This window comes from Pelmatolapia mariae, linkage group LG2 (assembly GCF_036321145.2).
Source record: "Pelmatolapia mariae isolate MD_Pm_ZW linkage group LG2, Pm_UMD_F_2, whole genome shotgun sequence".
NCBI classification, from domain to species: domain Eukaryota; kingdom Metazoa; phylum Chordata; class Actinopteri; order Cichliformes; family Cichlidae; genus Pelmatolapia; species Pelmatolapia mariae.
This window is the reverse complement of record NC_086228.1, coordinates 10,043,716-10,061,770: the sequence shown is the minus strand read 5'-3', so window position 1 is coordinate 10,061,770 and position 18,055 is coordinate 10,043,716. Positions and strand designations below refer to the sequence as shown.

At 39.7% G+C, this 18,055-nt stretch overlaps 1 protein-coding gene across 3 annotated transcripts in view; it reads left to right on the top strand.

The window, feature by feature from the left end:
* cplx2b (complexin 2b) overlaps positions 1–15,534 on the top strand; it is a 47,225-nt gene extending 31,691 nt beyond the window's left edge. For 2 of the 3 annotated variants that reach the window (XM_063484902.1, XM_063484909.1), the window contains exons 2-4: positions 334–494; positions 14,306–14,481; positions 15,174–15,534. In XM_063484902.1, coding sequence (XP_063340972.1) covers positions 464–494; positions 14,306–14,481; positions 15,174–15,371 — 405 coding nt within the window. In that variant the 5' untranslated portion in view covers positions 334–463 and the 3' untranslated portion in view covers positions 15,372–15,534. Of the gene's footprint in view, positions 1–330; positions 495–14,305; positions 14,482–15,173 lie in introns of all 3 variants that reach the window. The other variant, XM_063484895.1, reaches the window with a different exon arrangement.
* Positions 15,535–18,055: the final 2,521 nt, after the last annotated feature.

Genomic DNA, 18,055 nt, shown 5'->3' with positions numbered 1-18,055 from the left:
AAAAGGGCTCAGTATTGATCTACGATCTTCCCAGGAAGGGATATCTGTCAGGGGGTAAAGAGTGTTAAAAAGATCCCATTATGTGTTGTTTTAAACTCAGAAGGAAATGCTGTCTCATGCTGCCTGATGCCAGATGTGTTGTGGATCTTTCACCGTGTTTGGAGATGTAATCATGCACTTTCTACAAAGGAGGAAATATGATTGTTTACAGCTGCAAAAGCTTAAATTTAAATCAAATCACTGGTGTGTTTTTCTCTGTGAGGAAAACAGTTTACTGTTTTACAGCTGTATGGTTTGTTTAATTGCTTCTTTTTTTCGTCTCGTGTCCAGCAGAGTTGCTGAAGACGCTCGGCATCACAGAGGAAGGGGGAAGAACTGAGACACTCACAGATCCCGGGCTTGGTGGCTGCATGCTCAGTTGTCTCCAGCTTGAAAAGAACATCTGTACTAATCAGCAGGAATCATGGATTTTGTAATGAAGCAAGCTCTAGGTGGTAAGTACTCAGCTGCAGTCCTAAATGCTCTTCCTAAGAATACATTAGAGATGGAGATATTTTCTGTTTAAGATGCTGTACAAACACATATGTGCATATAAACATGATGGCTTTCTGGTTTCTCTTTGAATCGGCCTGTAGTTTAACCAGTTATGAAAAAGTCTGACACGGACCAGAAAACTGTACTATGCAAATTATGCTGCAAACAGGTCCCTACCACAGACTCAAACACGACAAACCTCTTCAACCACCTACGCAAGAATCACATGAAAGAGTATGGAGAGAGTTTACGGATGAGAAGCAAAAAAGAGTCATCAGGTGCTAAAAAATAGACTCAAACATTAGAACAGGCTTTTCCCCGCAGCATGCCATGCAATAAATACTCACAAAGAAAATGGCGGCCGTTACAAATTACGTCTAAATATGTATAGCTTCATGGATCGGTCAAAATACTCGATGCCCAGCTGAAAACACTTCACACAAGTCAAGTTGCCTAAGATTGAATGAATTTACAGAAAATGCACTATTTTGCGATATATATATAGTTATTGGGATAAGAAATGTCATATCGGGATATGAGATTCTGGGCATATCGCACAGCCCTAAGCAGAAGGCATAGGGCAGGCGATGGTTGCTCATGTGGCAGTTGTGGCCGTGCTTGAGGATGACCCAGGTCTTGGCTCCATAGAGAAGAGTGGGCAATACCACTGTGCAGTACAGGCGGATTTTGGTGATGAAGGTGAGCTTTGTCTTCTTCCAGACGCATCATTGGAGGGAGGCGAATGCCATCGCCGCTTGACCGATTCTTGAGTGTATTTCTGCTGTTGATGTTACTTTCTTTTCTTGCACCAGAGAGGTGCAAGAAAGTTGAGGTATTTGAATTCCTGCACTTGTTCGAGTTGCATGCCTTTGAGATGCACGGTGGCTGGCGACCTGTCAATAGTAAGGATTTTGGTCTTCTCGGCACTGATCTTGATTCCACATGATTGAGCATATTGGGCGATATCATATAGGATGTCTGTAGCCTCGACGCCGTTGTCTGCAAACATCAAGTTGGTTGCAAATTGGTCATCGGTGAACTGGACGCGGCGGAGGCCATTGAAGGTCCTGTGCATAATTGCACTGGATAAAAGAGGGATCACTCATTGTGAAATGGCTGTGATTACTATAGCTATCACCTGACAATCATATAGGCTTCTAGTACCATTTAAAAAAAATGTATCTGGCTTCATAAAAATGAATGTGTGGACTGGAAACCTGACCTGACTGCACCAGAAGCTCCCAAAAATTGGTCCTTGCCCCCTGAGGCTAATTCAATGGACTAGCAAATGGGTCAAGTTCCAGTGCTTTGAGCTCTCAAATATATACTTTAAGTGAAATTTGTTGAAGGCATAAAGAAAGTTTAGGTGTTTGGTGTGGGTACTGTGGTGGAGAAGCCTGTAGATGTTTCCCATAGAGCACTTTAAAACCAGTCGTGTATGTGTGCATATTTATGCAAAGGCACGTCCAACCTCAGCAGCAACACTTTAGTTCTCTCGTTTATTTTTTGGTTTTAAAAAACATATTTAGTTTATTTCACTGACAAACTGTAACAGGAGAGGAGATTTATCACAATAATGGCGATAATAAGTTTTATACTCTTACTTGTATTTCCTTTGTAATTCCGTATTTTTGACCCAGCCCTTCATTTACACCCCATGTGGCTTTTGTGCTAGCTGAGATTGGGCTCATTCACGAAGAGCGAACTAAAACAGATCTAAGTGAATGTTCTTGTAAGTGAAGGTCCCCCAAGGGTACCGAGGTCATGCCTCCTTAAATCAGCCCTCTCATCTAATTCAGTCAGCTCGGTGACCACCGGCCAGAATGAAATGAGATTTATTCCTTTAAAGCTCAGCCTTCCCACTTTGTCACAGGACTCATTTATATCTGCTCCTCTCCTTTGACTCCTTCATCCCTCCTTTTTCCTTTCTTCTTCTCAGTTTTCCTGCAATCGATTCTTCTATGCTTATTCCTCGTGTGTGTTCTCTTCTATCGCTCTTTCTCATAAGAGAGCTAGTGTTGCTGCCTTCCACAGTTGCTTCTGGTGTACAGTAATCTTTCGACAGTTTCACATGTTGCTGCAGACAAGCTGGCTCAATAAGATCAACAAATGAAAATTAGAGCTTTCAGTGATGGTCCAACAGGCAAAGATGCCACCTGCATTTGATGATTCATTGAATCTGGCTTATGGGTCATGTGACCTAAGTGCCAATGCCCATTTATCAGGTGATCTGGTGATATTTTAATGATCCACATTGGTTCAGTCACATGCATAAATGCACAGATAGGCCTTAACGCCTGTCACAGTCTGGCTGAGACAGACTGTATGTATTGTAAAAAGGACTCAATTGCAGACCAAAACAGAATGTGAAACGTGACGTGGACAAAAACAAGCCGTTTATTAAGGCTGGCAAAAATGGATACAAACAAAGGGCATGGGTGAAACTAAACAAAAACCTAAACTGGGTGAACTAAAAGTAAAACATGAACAAAACCTTAAACATGAAGACTGGTGTGGATACCTAGAGACACGACGTGGATTAGCAGATGACCTAACAAGGAATGACTGAAAACACAGAGACTAAATACACACAGGAGGATAATGAGGGAAATGGAAACACATGGGGAAACAGCTGAAACAAATGAACATAATGAAGTCACAAGGGGAGAGTACAACTAAACACATTTAACCTAGGAACACAGGACCTCTTCAAAATAAAACAGGAAACATAATGAAACACAGACATGACTACATGAACTTGACAACAAAAGACATGCAGACATGAAACACATAAAGGACAACGAAGACTTAACACAGGGGTTGAAAACACAAGGGAATCTGATAAACAAACGAACTTAGATAACCTAATGAACTTAAACATAAACCATAAACATAAAATGTCAACCCTGATTCACAGCACATAATATTTTTGTAAATAATGCTGCTAACGTGTGGCATATTAGAGTAAATAAGATTAAATAATTTCATTACTGACAGCAAACTGTTGCCTCCTTGCATCTGAACACATTCTTTATCACACAAATATAGGATTAAAGTAACCGTGATCCTCTTTCCTCTCTCAAGCTTTAAAGTTGTCACATTCATCAGAATCATCAGAATCAGAATACTTTCATAATCCCTAAAAAAATTGTGTTAATTTATTGTTAAGTACTGGCACCTGTCTGCTAATAGTGCGAGTGTTAGTTTTGTCAGTTAATAATATTAAATGAGCTGTTACATTTGAACAAGTAAAACAGCATCAACCATTTTCTTATACCATCCATCCACCCATTCATCCATTCCTTTATCATCCATCCATCCACCCGTCCATCCATCCATCCATCTGTTTATCCATTCATCCATTCATCCATCCATCCCCAATGTTTGTGTTTGTTGTAATTTAGCTCCTGTAGAGGTGTGCTTGAGTGCAGTGACCTTTTCCCTTGGAACAGGGTGGCATTTATTTCACCAGGACACAGCTGGCTGTTCATGAATATATACAAGCAAACACACACACACACACACACACACACACACACACACACACACACACACACACACACACACACACACACAAACAAAAACGCGGTTTCAGTCCTGAGGTGGAACATGACCATTCTGATATGAAGTGGGAGTGTGTTGAGGTGGTCGTGTAAGGACATCAGTCTAAAAATAAAAACCCTGCAGAATCTGAGGCTTAGAAACTCTGATGTTTGAACCAAGTTTTGTGTTTGTTATTTATAATAATAATAATAATAAAAATACTACATTTTATTTATAGACACCTTTAAGACCCTCAAGGTCACCTTACAATAACACAAGAACAATAGCAGAAATAAAATATAATATACATGGCAAAATAAAATTTAGACATAAGGTAAAAAAACAGAACAAAACACAAGCATAAAAGTATAAAAGCAAGTATAAAAGCTGAGCAAGGTAAAAATGGACTAAGACAGATCAGGTGTATGCAATTCTGAATAGATGGGTTTTGAGGCGTGATTTAAAAGTGGTGAGAGAGTTTGTGGTCCGGAGATCTGGTGGAAGTGCATTCCAAAGTCTCGGGGCAGAACAACTAAAGGCTCTGAGTCCCATGGTAGTCAGACGAGCAGGTGGAACAGACAGAAGGGAAGCTGAAGAAGAGCGGAGTGTACGATGGGGTGAGTATGTATGGAGAAGATCGGATTAATATGGAGGAGCGAGGTTATGAAGCGCTTTGAAAGTGAGAAGTAGGATCTTGAAATTAACACGGAGGTGAATTGGAAGCCAATGGAGCTGTTTAAGAACAGGTGTTATATGTTCAGTGGATCTAGTTCTGGAAATAATACGAGCAGCTGTATTTTGAACTAACTGCAATTTATGGAGGGATTTATGAGGTTGACCATAGAGAAGAGAATTACAGCAATCTAAACGAGATGTGACAAGAGTATTGACAAGTATGGCGGTACTGTGTGGTGTGAGTGAGGGACAAAGACGGTTAATATTACGGAGATGAAAGTAGGAAGACCGAGTGATATTATTTATGTGCCGTGAAGGACAGAGTGCTATCGAGGATGACACCAAGACTCTTAACCTGAGGGGATGGTGTGACAACAGAGTTATCAATGGATAATGAAAGACTTCTGGTTGGGACTGTAGTCAGTTTTGATCTGGTGCCTATTAAAATGAATTCTGTTTTATTGCCATTAAGTTTAAGAAAGTTGTGAGTAAACCAGACCTTGATTTCACTTAAACAGTCAGAAATGGATCTGGGTGGGAGAGTAGCTGTGTGTTTGGAGGATAGGTAGAGCTGGGTGTCATCTGCGTAGCAGTGAAACTGGATGTTATGCTTCCTGAAAATATTACCTAGGGGTAGGAGATAGATGATAAAAAGTAAAGGACCCAGGACAGAGCCTTGGGGTACACCGGAATTAACTGGAGTAGATCATGATCTGTGAGTGAGTAATTAAACAAACTCTGAGCGGCCAGAGAGATAAGAGGTAAACCAGGCGAGTACTGTACCATTGATGCCAATAGATACTAATCTGTGAAGAAGGATGCGGTGGGAGATAGTATCAAAAGCTGCTGTAAGGTCAAGGAGAATGAGGATGGAGATGAGTCCAGAATCAGCTGCAAGCAGAAGATCATTGGTGATTTTTACTAGAGCTGTTTCTGTACTGTGACTTGAATGGAAGCCGGACTGAAACTGTTCGTACAAGTTATTTCCAGTGAGATGATGATGAACCTGTGCAGCCACTATCTTTTCCAGAATTTTTGCTAAGAAAGGGAGATTTGAAATTGGCCTGAAATTATTTAGATTGGAGGGATCTGAACCATTCTTTTTCAGTATGGGTGTTATTATTGCAGTTTTAAGAGAAGAAGGAACAGAACCAGACATAAGAGAGGAGTGTACGATATTAGTAATCAGTGGGGCAAGAGACGGGAATGAGAGTTTGACAAGATTAGTCGGCAGTGGATCAAGTTTACACGATGATGACTTTAACTTAGTAATTATGGAAGTTAGCTGAATTATTGTGGGAAGTTCAAAATTGGATAGAGAGGATGGCAGTTGAGAAGGGCAGAAAATGCAGATAGAACAATTGACCATATCACAGGACGAGGGCAATTGTTGATAAAGATTCTCAATCTTGGTGTAAAAAAAGTCCATAAATTTGTTGCAAACTGCAGCAGAGTGTGTATGTATGGCAAAGGTATCTGGGGGTTTAACAGTATTATGTAATGTAGAAAACAAAGTGCGTGTTTCCTTCAGTGGATTCAATAACAGAGGTGTAGTAGGCAGATTTAGCATGATGAATAGCTTCTTTATAATGTTGTATATGACTGAGATACATGTCCTTGTGAATAGTAAGTCCTGTTTTCCTGGAGAGACGTTCCAGGCGGATTCCAGTATAGCTTTAAGTTGGCGAAGTTCAGATGAATACCATGGGGCAGAGCGAGAGAAAGAAACAGTTTAAGTTTTTTGGGGAGCCAAGGTATCTAAGAGGTTGATAAGTTCATTGTTATAGTGAGATACCAGGTCGTCTATGGAAGCTGAGGCATCAATGGTAGGTAAATTATTAATGCCATGGGAAAGAGCTGATAGAGCAATGCCCCTAATATTTCTAAAAGTAATTGAGCGGTTTCATTTATTTTTGTACAGTGGGAGACTAACGCTGAATAAAACTATTTGAAACATTTTTGTTTTTATTTTATTTTAATAAGAAAAGACTCTCTGCTACATTTAAATATTAACACTTCATCATTTTTGGCATTTGGAACATCAGTGGAGAAAACATTGTGAGCACAGTGTTCATTTCATATGTTTTGTATGGAGTTTTGGTCTTTAGGGTGAAGCACACAGAAGCAAAACATAATCTCCATGACACTAGCTGGCAGCAGTAACCTATTAACTACACGCTGGCTTTAAATGAGGTGAGGAACTCTCGTGCCATTAACATACAAACAGAAATATGGAAATAAACAGGAGAAAGGGAATAAAAAAGTAAAAAGAAATGTACATTTCTTTTTACTAAAGTCATATTTGTCTTTCCTAATGTGGATCAGGCACGTTTTAGCTAGTCGATATTGTGAAGAACCCCCACTTTATTACACCAAAGCACCAAGACCAAGTTATATTGCCTGGAAGTTTCCCAGTGAACGTCCCTCCATCGATTAAACTTTTTACTCTCAGAAATTCATCTGGACTAAAATATGAGAACATGAACGCATACGTGTATGGCTGCAGATTTTAGAGTGAAAATCATCCATAGAGGCCAAAACCATATTTATTTCTACTGTAAAGCTGGAAATGGGGGGCACTGTGGGGACTGGCCCACTTAATGGAGCCAGCTTCAATTGCCTGAAGGCTGGCTCCGTAGTCTCCACTTGTTTTTCTATTCCTGCTTGGTCCAAGTTCAGCTACTGATGTCCACAGAACAGGTGCCTTCAGCAGTGGACATTGTGGACAGTCTGACCACGGTCTACACAATATGTCTACCAGCATCTTTCTATCATAAGGCTTTCAGAGGTTTGTTCTACTGAAGCTCTTCTGTGGGCTCAGGCTGCATGGATTGGTCTTCTTTCCTGCTGTGGGTAAGTGAGTTACTTGACCCTGTCTATGACAAGGTTTCCACCACTGCAGTCACTGCAGTTTTGTCTATTTAACATTTGCTCAAATTCTTACACTGCCTAGTTTTTCCTTTTTCTGATGCGTCAGCTTCCAGAACCTTTTTTTTTCAAGTCTTCAGTGAAGATTTATCCCATAAATTCAAAGAAAAAAATCCTGAAACTTCAACATTAAAAAACTAAACTAAAAAGAAACACAATGAAACAGATGCGACACTCTTATAACTTAATTCTTAAACAATTTTAAATAGTAGTTTCCAAGCTTGGTGGAAACATTTTTTGTAAAAAGACTTATTTTTCCTTTGAAAAGAAAACCATCAACACGTAGACGACAGTGCGAGATTTATTCTGTGATGCATTTTCTGAGCCTTTGGAAAGCCTTGTGAATTCTCCACACGTGGACATGATTGAGGCCTGGTTCCGGTTTATGCTTTATCTGCACAAACACAGAGAAAAAGGTCATTTAATTTAGGTGTGTGCAGTAAAACACAACACATGGAAGCAAACTTTGTCTAATCCAGCCTGACACACTCTCAGGCTGAGCCTCACTAATGTCATTACTTGTAGGAGACCTCCTGAACGTTTCATTGGTGCAGACTGAGGTATAGATTTCAGCTGCAGGCCTCAGTTTGTATTTACTGGTTATTTAATTACAAATCACATTCATCAGAGTTTCCATGTGTTGGATTAATCAGTCCAGGGCAGAGTGATCGATCCACACACAGGCTGTGAACGAAACTGTGCACAGTGTTATTCTCAAACACATGAGCGAGAGAGAGACGCTCTGCATTTTTAACTCAAATGTCATGAAATAGTGCATGCATCAAATTTTAATCCTCAGATTAAATGATTGCACGCATGTCCAACACTTACTGAACCCCTCAAAACAAACAGTTTGGATCTGAGCAGGACTATTTTTTATCAGAAATCTTGGTTCTTTGGACTGGCAAAAATATCAAGCAAGTTTTCACAGAACAATATGTGACTTTTCATTTTATGGTGGAACGTTATTAGCCGTGTGGATATTTGAAATTTGTCATTAACCCCAGTGATAAGATGTGATCTCTGAGTCTCTCTGTTGCCCACGTTTTGTCTCTGCCATCAGTTCGTTCATTTTATTCCTAATATGGACTCCGTGCCTTTTCTGTGTTCTGGAGGATATCAAACATGCGAATGTCTCGCCGTTTCTCATAAAGAAGCTCAAATAAGAGATGTTCAGATATTCTCTGAGAGATCAGCGTGAACCGGTCCTGACCACGCAGGTCGAGCTTCTCCTCTCATTTCCTGTGCAGGCGTGATGAAGATAAGGATACAGTAATGACAGGAAGCCAGCGGGCATGGCGATCGGTCGATTAGACTCCGCAAAAAGAAGCTCCCAGTTGGAAATGTGGGATTCTGACAAAGGGTTAAACAACTACCCTGTCATGCTGCCCAAATATCTGATCGATGTGGCAAATCCAGACACTCATGTGAATTATGAAGGCCTAATTTGGCAACGAGGGTAATCCATTATTAAAATGAGCTTCATTTTTCAAATCTCCCCACCCCTGACAAATGAACCAACAGCACTGCCATCCATCTGACTGGCCGGAGGAGGAGTCAGTGGGGCATAGCTTGTCTTTTATTAATTAATTAATTAATTTTATCATCTGTTCTCTTTTAAATGGAAAAGTTTGGTCAGAGTTTCCGTTACAGTGAAGTTCAGTGAGTAAACAATGACCTGATAACTGAGCACGAGAACTTTGTGTTTCTATATTTCATGGTTTTAAAACACTGAAAAACTGAAAAATCAGCTTGTCAGTGTATCATCAAAACACATTTGAATGGCATATTTGAGTCTTTAAAATGTCTTTAATCATTTTACATACAAACCCTTCTGCTTCTCAGAGTAGGTTGATGTCTAACCACACTTTTTCGGGCTGTGGCTGCGATGGCTCTTTGTCTCTAATTGCTGCTGGTACCAAGACTGTCTTAATACCCATTGCATTGGGCATTGCATTTAAATGCACTGGAGAAGCATTTTTTCAACATGGAGTCAACATAATAAATGAGTGAAATGAAATTAAACAAGTGAAAACAAAGCGAATGAAAGTCTGAAACACAGACGTCGACTGTCCTGCTAACTGGCTTCTTATAATTCTACCAAATGCATACAGAACTACAATGCAACACACAAAACAAACCATATTATTTTAACATGATTTTTATATAACAAATTAAATGGCTAAAGCTCTGCCATGCTTTTAGGTTAACCCATAATCTTTTCTGCAAAAGATGTATTATCCATCATAAATTTGATAGTGTGCGTCGCAGGTGACCACCATATCTGGATGCTGCTGGTTGTCAAAATTTAGATCTCTGATGTTGTATCATTCAGTTTCTATTCATTTTTTATGTATTTAAATAATTAATCTATAAATAATTGGATGTATTCTTTCCTCTAACGGTGAAATGTTGTTTTTTTTTTGTGCTACTAGGTGTAACACAAACCCAGACCAGGATCAGTTTCCTTCCAAAGACTCTTCAGTGAAAGTCGTAGTTGCTCACCAAGTATTCCAGAGTCTGACAAACCTTTTTAAAAGGCTTTTTCAGTCAGATTTACCTGATTGCAAATGGATCTCTTTGAAATTCTTTTTTTCCTGGCTTCAACCTGAAAATGTTGCAGATTGATGGTTATTGAAAATGCCTTGCTCTTCGTTTTTTGGGATTTCATATTTTTTATTTTTCAGGATTAAGGCCGGGTGCTTAAAAGAGGGCTCGATTATCAGGACAGTATTTTGTAAAGTTTAGCACTTAGTTTGACATGACGGTTCCTAATGATTATTAAGTAGAGCTTAATAATGATGATGATTTTTAGGTCTACTGATCTATTTAGAGAAACATATATTTTCAGTAGAGCAGGTTTTCGTATGTTTCCTGCAGACAAAAAGGGAATTGTGTTGTTTCCACCAAAAAAAAGAAGTTTCACTGGAGTTGCTTTATGGAAAAATGTCTTTTACTCTAATTTTAGCTTGCCGTCAACATTAGTTATTCTCCAGATAGCCTCAAAAACCCTTTTTATTTATTTATTTAATAAAGACCAAAAAAAGATATTGATCTATTTACAGCAAAACAAAAGAAAATCTGTCAACCATTTCTGTACAGGACAAGTTATTGTTGTTCATCCTCACATCCTTGAGTGTGTGTGATGCCCAGTTATTTTCACCAGGAGCGATAATTTTGGTTTTTCTTTTGCTCTTAGTTAATTTGTGGTTAATTTTTATGCCTTATAAAATTCTCCCTTCTCCCACCACACAGAACCAGTTGTTCCAGTTGGGCAGAGGGCTGCAGAGGCACTTAAAGATAAAAATGACAAATACTGCAGAAAATACAACAAAGACATCTACTCTCCATTTCATTTCAGTTTCCATTTCAGCCTCTTTTGAGGTTTTCATTCCCAGCTGCTAATTACTCCTTGTAAAAGCTCTCTGCTTGTAATGACGAGCATCTCTCTCTCTCCTGTTATCTGTCCGCATACAGCTGAGACATTTATCCACTTCATTCCTTAATCAGCTTCAGCCAAATCTATTAAATCAATCAAATCTTATCTGCAGAGACTCTCTGCTGTCCAGTGTTTGCCTTTTGGGCATCTAGTTTATGCTGATGAAGCTGTGCTGCAACCATCACGCTCCATATCTCTGCCCCTTCCAACCCAGAGCTTTTGTATGTTACAGCTCCTGTGGCACAAAGACTTGAGTCTGGGAAATAGTGAAGTAATGAGTGATTGAATGCACATTGCAAGGACTGAGGGCGTTAGAGCACTTAGCCTCAAACTACCTATCTTTGTCTGCAGAGGAAATCTGTGAGCTTGCCTCTAATGGATTGTTGGAGGTGGTGAAGGTGGAGCAGGGAGATGGATGAGAAGCAAAGGAAAGGAAAGGGAACGACTGCAGTGACGGTAATGGAACGACAGACTGAAACGCAGAGAGAGAAATGAGCAAAATACAAGAGTCAGGCTACATGCATTCTTTGAAGTGGTTAAAAGGGCAAAGGGAAACGCTCTGCCTCTCTGGGAAATTATTTTAACAGTCCCATTATATTCACCATGCACAGTCTTATCAAAACACCTTAAACTTTTAATCGTGCTAATGGGGGCAGGTGGAAACATCACTTGGCTGTTCCTGCATTTGATCCAGAAAGGTAGTCATAGTTAGTTTGACTTGAAAGACTGTGATTAAGTAACTATAACCATAAAACATCATTATCAGACTCAGCTGTACTTTGTGTTTATTGACACTTACGATTGAGTTACCACTGTGGTGAACATATTTTCTGGTAAACAGCTTCAAGTTAGTGTTGTAACCCATGTTGCATGGATACAGATAACTGTCAGCGAACGAGCCTACTGAATACATTGGGAGCAAAAAACAGTAAAAGAACTTCACTCTGTTCCATCAGTACTATAAAAAATCACAATGAGACATGAAATGTCCGGTGCTTGGACATCACCTCAAAAATAATCTGAAGGGAGAATACAGCTGCATACTTTTTTTTTTTAAATAACTGGAGCTCATCTACTGCATAACAGATTGTCCTTCTGCAAATGAACAAAGAAGCAAACCTCATGCGATAAATACTCTGTTTAAAGGATCTGAAAACTACTGAGCTCTTTCTAAGGTGAAGGCAAAAACCAAGGTCGCCTGATTCATGAGCTGTACATGCTCACACACAGTGTAACTGAGTGTTTTATCACAATGAAGGCTCCACAGCACACACTCTGACCTTAACCCACCTCCTCAGCAAGTTACAGGGAACATTTCACAGCCTGCCCCTCCCACCAGCTGAGCGCTAATTTGTCATCTGCAGGTTTGCTGCCACCACACAGCGCTGCAGGGCAATTAGGGCCACTGCATGAGTCTGCGGAGGAGCGACAGGAGCAGCTGCCCCTGGGCTCACAAACCCAGGAGGGAACCACAGAGTCTTTAAAGCCACGTTTCTTCTGAGTAATTTACTCAGAATTGGTCTCTTTAGACTCTTGTGCGAGAGAGGTACTAACTCGGGTTTTTACTGCAATATAACAATAAATAACTGCAATATATCTGTGATAGTTTATAGAGTTTGTAATTGATGATGATGGATAAAATCAATATTTAATGACCCCATCTGCTTCCAAACAGGCCACTTACAGACCTTGTAGATTGTATTTGTATTTATGAACATATCGAGGACCCCAAGAAGACTATGCTCCAATGATCAACCTGAGCAGCCTGAGCAGTAAGACATATTCAGCTTGTGAGGCTTAAGAAAGGCACTAGGCTGGAAAACCAGGCTGCCAGCCAGACTGTCCTCTCACCAGTCCCTGAGAGGCAGATCGATACTCAGATGAAGTTTTCTCTCTGCTGGACAATCCATAATTCGTACACTCTCAGGTGGTCCTGTATTTACTATCGATCAGACGGCGGTAACAACAGCAATATCGATAGGCCGGAGGGAGTGGCTTTCACATCTGAAAGGCAACTCCAGTGACAAATGTAAGTAAGAGTGAGTGTGTTCCAGGAGCAGATGCTGGGAAACATATCCAAGAATATGGAGGAGGCAGATTAAAGACTTCCTTCAGTGGTTTAAGTTTTAATCTCTTTATGATATAAACCGAAAAATGTATTTGTAACACAGAAAATGCCAATGAATGAATCTGAATGAATCAACGTTTTCAGAAAAAAATTTGTTTACTGCTCTGAGAACTTCTCAGCTTGCTTTAGTTTTTTAGATTTCTGAGAATTTATCGTATCTGACTGTAACCCTCACCGATAACACCGCTCTACTATTGTAAGTGTTAACCTTAGACTTTTAATGAAAAGCATGCAGGGTTCCGACCCTGTACTGTATTTTGTAATCAGAGGTTGTTAGCATTTTTGTTTGATAAATGATGTTAAATATTTAATTTGATTTCATTCAGATTTTTTTCTAATTGACCAATATTTTCATTTGTAAGTATAAAAAGGCCCAAAGTCTATATCCTTCATAATAATAAAGTCTCATTTTTTCACCACACGCTGTGCCCGGAAACTTTGAAAACTTACGTTCAGTCTGAATTATGTTTAGTAGCAGAATGCGGAGGTACAGGTAGAGATAACAGATGGCCACAGCAGATGGAAGAATGTGTCTTCCTCTGTCTCAGTGTTTCTTTGAAGCTCTTCCAGCTGGCTGTTCTTCTTCCGTCTTGTTTCCAACGGACCTTGACGCTCCTGGGTGAACCTGTTCACCACCTAATCCTCAGAAATGCAAACACACAGTATTTTAATAGTTGACTAAAAAAAAAAAGTATTGTTTTTACTATATTTATTATTTTATCATATTTATTATTCTTACTGTATCTCTTATATTTCTATTGTTCAGCACTTTGGTCAGCCTTGTGTGTTTTTAAAGTGCTATGTAAATAAACTATGATGATGATGATGATGATGATGATGACTATGACAGAAGCAGGTGTCAGGTACATGTTATCTTTTGAATCGGTCTGCAACATAGCAGCCACAAATGTATTATTAGACTTCTTCTTAAGTGAAATTATTGCTGCAACTTATTTTTATTTTTCTTATTTGTTCGGTTTTGGAAACATTTAACATCTGGATTTAAAAAAAATAATAACGATGAAGGAACTTACAGTATTTCTATGTTTTCTGTCCAGGGGCCACCAAAGACATGGGTAAGATGTTAGGCGGGGAGGAGGAGAAGGACCCGGATGCAGCCAAGAAGGAGGAGGAGCGACAGGAGGCACTGAGGCAGCAGGAGGAGGAGAGGAAGGCAAAACACGCCCGCATGGAGGCAGAGAGGGAAAAAGTACGGCAGACCATCAGGGACAAGGTTAGTGTTGGGGTCGTTACACATTACTTGTTACTTTTCTCAAAAGTAATGCACAAGCTGGAGAAACTACTACACTACTGTACGCTACTTGACCTGCAACACACAGAAATTACTTAGTTACCAGCTAACAATATAAACCTGAGGCTACAGTCCAGCACGCCAACACACCCGAGCCTAACGAGGACGCACATGCAATTTTTGTGTTAGAGTTTAAATGTGAACACAGCAACACAAAGAAAAGTTCAAAGAGATGATTCCACTTTAGAAACACAGACATGTTTGATACTTTTCTTTCTGTCACAGTCAGCTTCCAACTGCTTGGACAGAGGAGGAGGACCCAAACGCAGACACGCAAAATGAAAACTTGATTCTTAACCAAAAGTGAGCTGTTTATTGTGGCTGATATAAAAAGTACGAAACAAAAGGCAAAACCAATTCAACGCTAAACAAAAACCTAAACTGGGAAGACTGGAAAGAAAAGAAGAAATTTTGTATCGCTACGTGTTACTTTACTGCGTTCCTGAAAAACGTAATGTGATTACAGTAGCGCATTACTTTGTAACATGTTACACCCCAGACTGGCACTGACGCTGCATGTCATTTTAGGTCTGATTACAGAGGTGGGTTTCACTCGTCATTTAATTACCCTTTATTTTTTCCCTGCACGTCACCGGTGTTCCTCCTTCATCCAGTATGGGTTAAAAAAGAAGGAAGAGAAGGAGGCGGAGGAAAAAGCGGCTATGGAGCAAGCCTGCGAGGGATCGCTGACACGCCCGAAGAAAGCGATCCCGCGAGGCTGCGGAGATGATGATGAGGAAGACGAAGAGAGCATCCTTGACACCGTCCTCAAGTTTCTGCCTGGACCTCTACAGGACATGTTCAAGAAGTAAAACTAAAAAACACAAAACAAATCAAATGAACCCTAAAATCAGGGTCCGGTCTGGCCTGGGTGAGGCTGCGGGGCAGAGGGAGGAGGGGTTCTTTGGGTTAATTGAAAAGAGACTGAGGAAATTATTTGTTGGGGTTTGAGTGTAGATTCGGGGCATGTTGAGGTTCTTGGGATCACAATGAATTGGGGGGGGGGGGGGGGGGGTCCTTGTCAAACTGTTAGAGGCTACACACTGCCTTTGTAGAGAACCTTTACTTTGCTTTTTCTACTCTTTGATGACCGGGTCATTCTTCCTCTTTTCTTTACTGCAGTAGTTGTAAAACCTTTCACATTTCTTACACCTGAGTTGTTTTGCTCTTGTTCACACCCATTAATAACAGACGGAGCATGGCCATCGTGGAGAACAGTATTGGACGACAGTGGATTCGTGTCCGCTTACTTTTGTGTTTAAATGGCACTTCCACCGCGTTTTCCAGTTGATGGAGCATGTTCTGTTTAAATCAATGGGTGTTTTCGACTTTTACAAACCTCGTGTAGACCTTTATAGTACAAGAAATCAACATTTGAGTTATTTAGGACACGTGCCTTCATATCATCTCCTCTAGCAGAGGAATTGTAAATGAGGGTTTCATTTTGAGTCAACGCTGTTGGTAGCATGTAGGCACTTGTTCAAAGATACAAGACTGGACAATTTTGGAATAACGTATTTGATATTAGGATTTCTAGTAGGCATATATGGTTGATGATGGTGCCAGTGTTCAAAGCATCAAAACTTGTGGAAATGCCAGAATAATTGCAAAACATTAAAATATGATTTGTAATTCCTTTTAAGATCAAAAGCTTCCAAAAAAAAAAACCCCACGGTCTGCGAAAAATAGGACAAAAAAAGAGATCCCTTCTGCTTCCACCTCTAGTTTTACAAGAGCTTTTCTAATCTGGTCAGCTGATTAGACTGCCACTACGTTTTGACAGAAGAGAAACTTTACAGCTTAAACATTTTAAAAACTTATGTCAACGTGTGAATTTTCATTCATCATAAGCTAACAATCACTTTTTCCTCGTTTAAGCTCTACAGGCTGACTTTTAGCTCAGTGCCATCATCAGACCAAGTTGTCATCATTTAGGTGGTGTGGGCGCCATAGACAATCAGAGCATTGACCAATGGGATACTGGGGGTTGCTGGTACATGCTTTCATCTCCACTAGCAACGGGTTGATTTGGTTACTAAGCACTTGATTAACTTATTGGTGTTTTTCACACTTTCATTAACGTGCTGAAATTGAAATTGACTTCACATCCCACCTGAGCTAACCTTTTCCTTCATCTTTTAATGTACAAATTTACCTTGACTGTCACTCATCGACATCCAGACCAAAGAAATGCTGGTAAGACCTTATTTCTTTCATCACAAACAAAGACGTGCATGTGTAACTTTTATTTTCAATCATACGTGCCAGGCCTGCAGAAGACACACAGCAAGCTCGTTCAGCGCGTGCATGCGTCCCAGGGACCGCCGCTAAGCTAAAACTGATGCTCTGTTTCTTCCTCAAAGGTATTCCATAATTAATAGGTAATGTTACCGTAGACTGAGCCTGGGATAACTGGTCTGTGAGTTGTTGCGTCTCACTGCCTAAAGAGCCTGCTAATATTCTGCATCCTGCATCTCTTAATCCAACTAATATCATAGTGATTTGTCATGTTCAAATAGGTGTACTGTAAATGAAAACAAAATCTATTTACTATGTGGACATTAATCAATAAAACAAAGCATGTTGGTTATTCTTAAAAGACCCAATGACGTTTCAGTGGTTAGTGATGGAACAATGTACGGACGGTACATTGTTCCATGAGTCTGTGACTTAGAACAACTTTAGGGATTATTAGGACCATTGATAAAGTTGGCATAAACACCATAAAACACCTTTTTCAGTTTTTTTTATTATTATTATTTTTCTAGCTCAGATAGGAATTTTCACTAGACAAAGCCATACTGTTTAGATTGCAATAAAAATTATATAAAGAGAATATTTCAAGTTACATGTCTCATGTTTGTTTCCTGTAAAAAAAAAGAAAAGAAGAAAAAGCGAAAAAAAGGGATAGTTGAAATTTGTTTGTAAATCCTTACCATTCTTGTATCTTTAAACATGTAGACAAAGAAAATGTATGTAGAAAAAAAGCCATTGTTCTGTCTCAGTGTGCAACACGTGTACTGTAAGTGTGTGTGTGTTTATATGTGTGCGTCTTTCTATGTGTCTGTGATGTGAGATCATGTTGTTGATCCATATAGTCCTGGTTTATACCGTGTAAGTGTGTCTCTGAGCTATTTTTGTGCCATGTCTAAAAAGAAGAATACTTAACACATTCCTTTCAGATGTTGAGCATGCAATGTTTGGTAGAGGATACACCAAATGAACCGAAATATGAAAAAATACACAACTCCCTGTTTCTGTAGGAGTCTCCAGGCAACAGAATCTGTGCATTGTATCCAGAGAGATTGAACTGGAGAGTGTTGGAGATTATTAGCTGTCAGTAAAGACGTGGTCAAAGAAAAACACACAAAAAATAAAAACTGTATTTTATTTTAAGAAAATGTACCACAGGGGCATTGAAACAACATTTATGTATAAAATAGGATTCTTTGAGTCTCCTATTTAAAAACTGCTCTAAAACTAAACTTTCACAGCC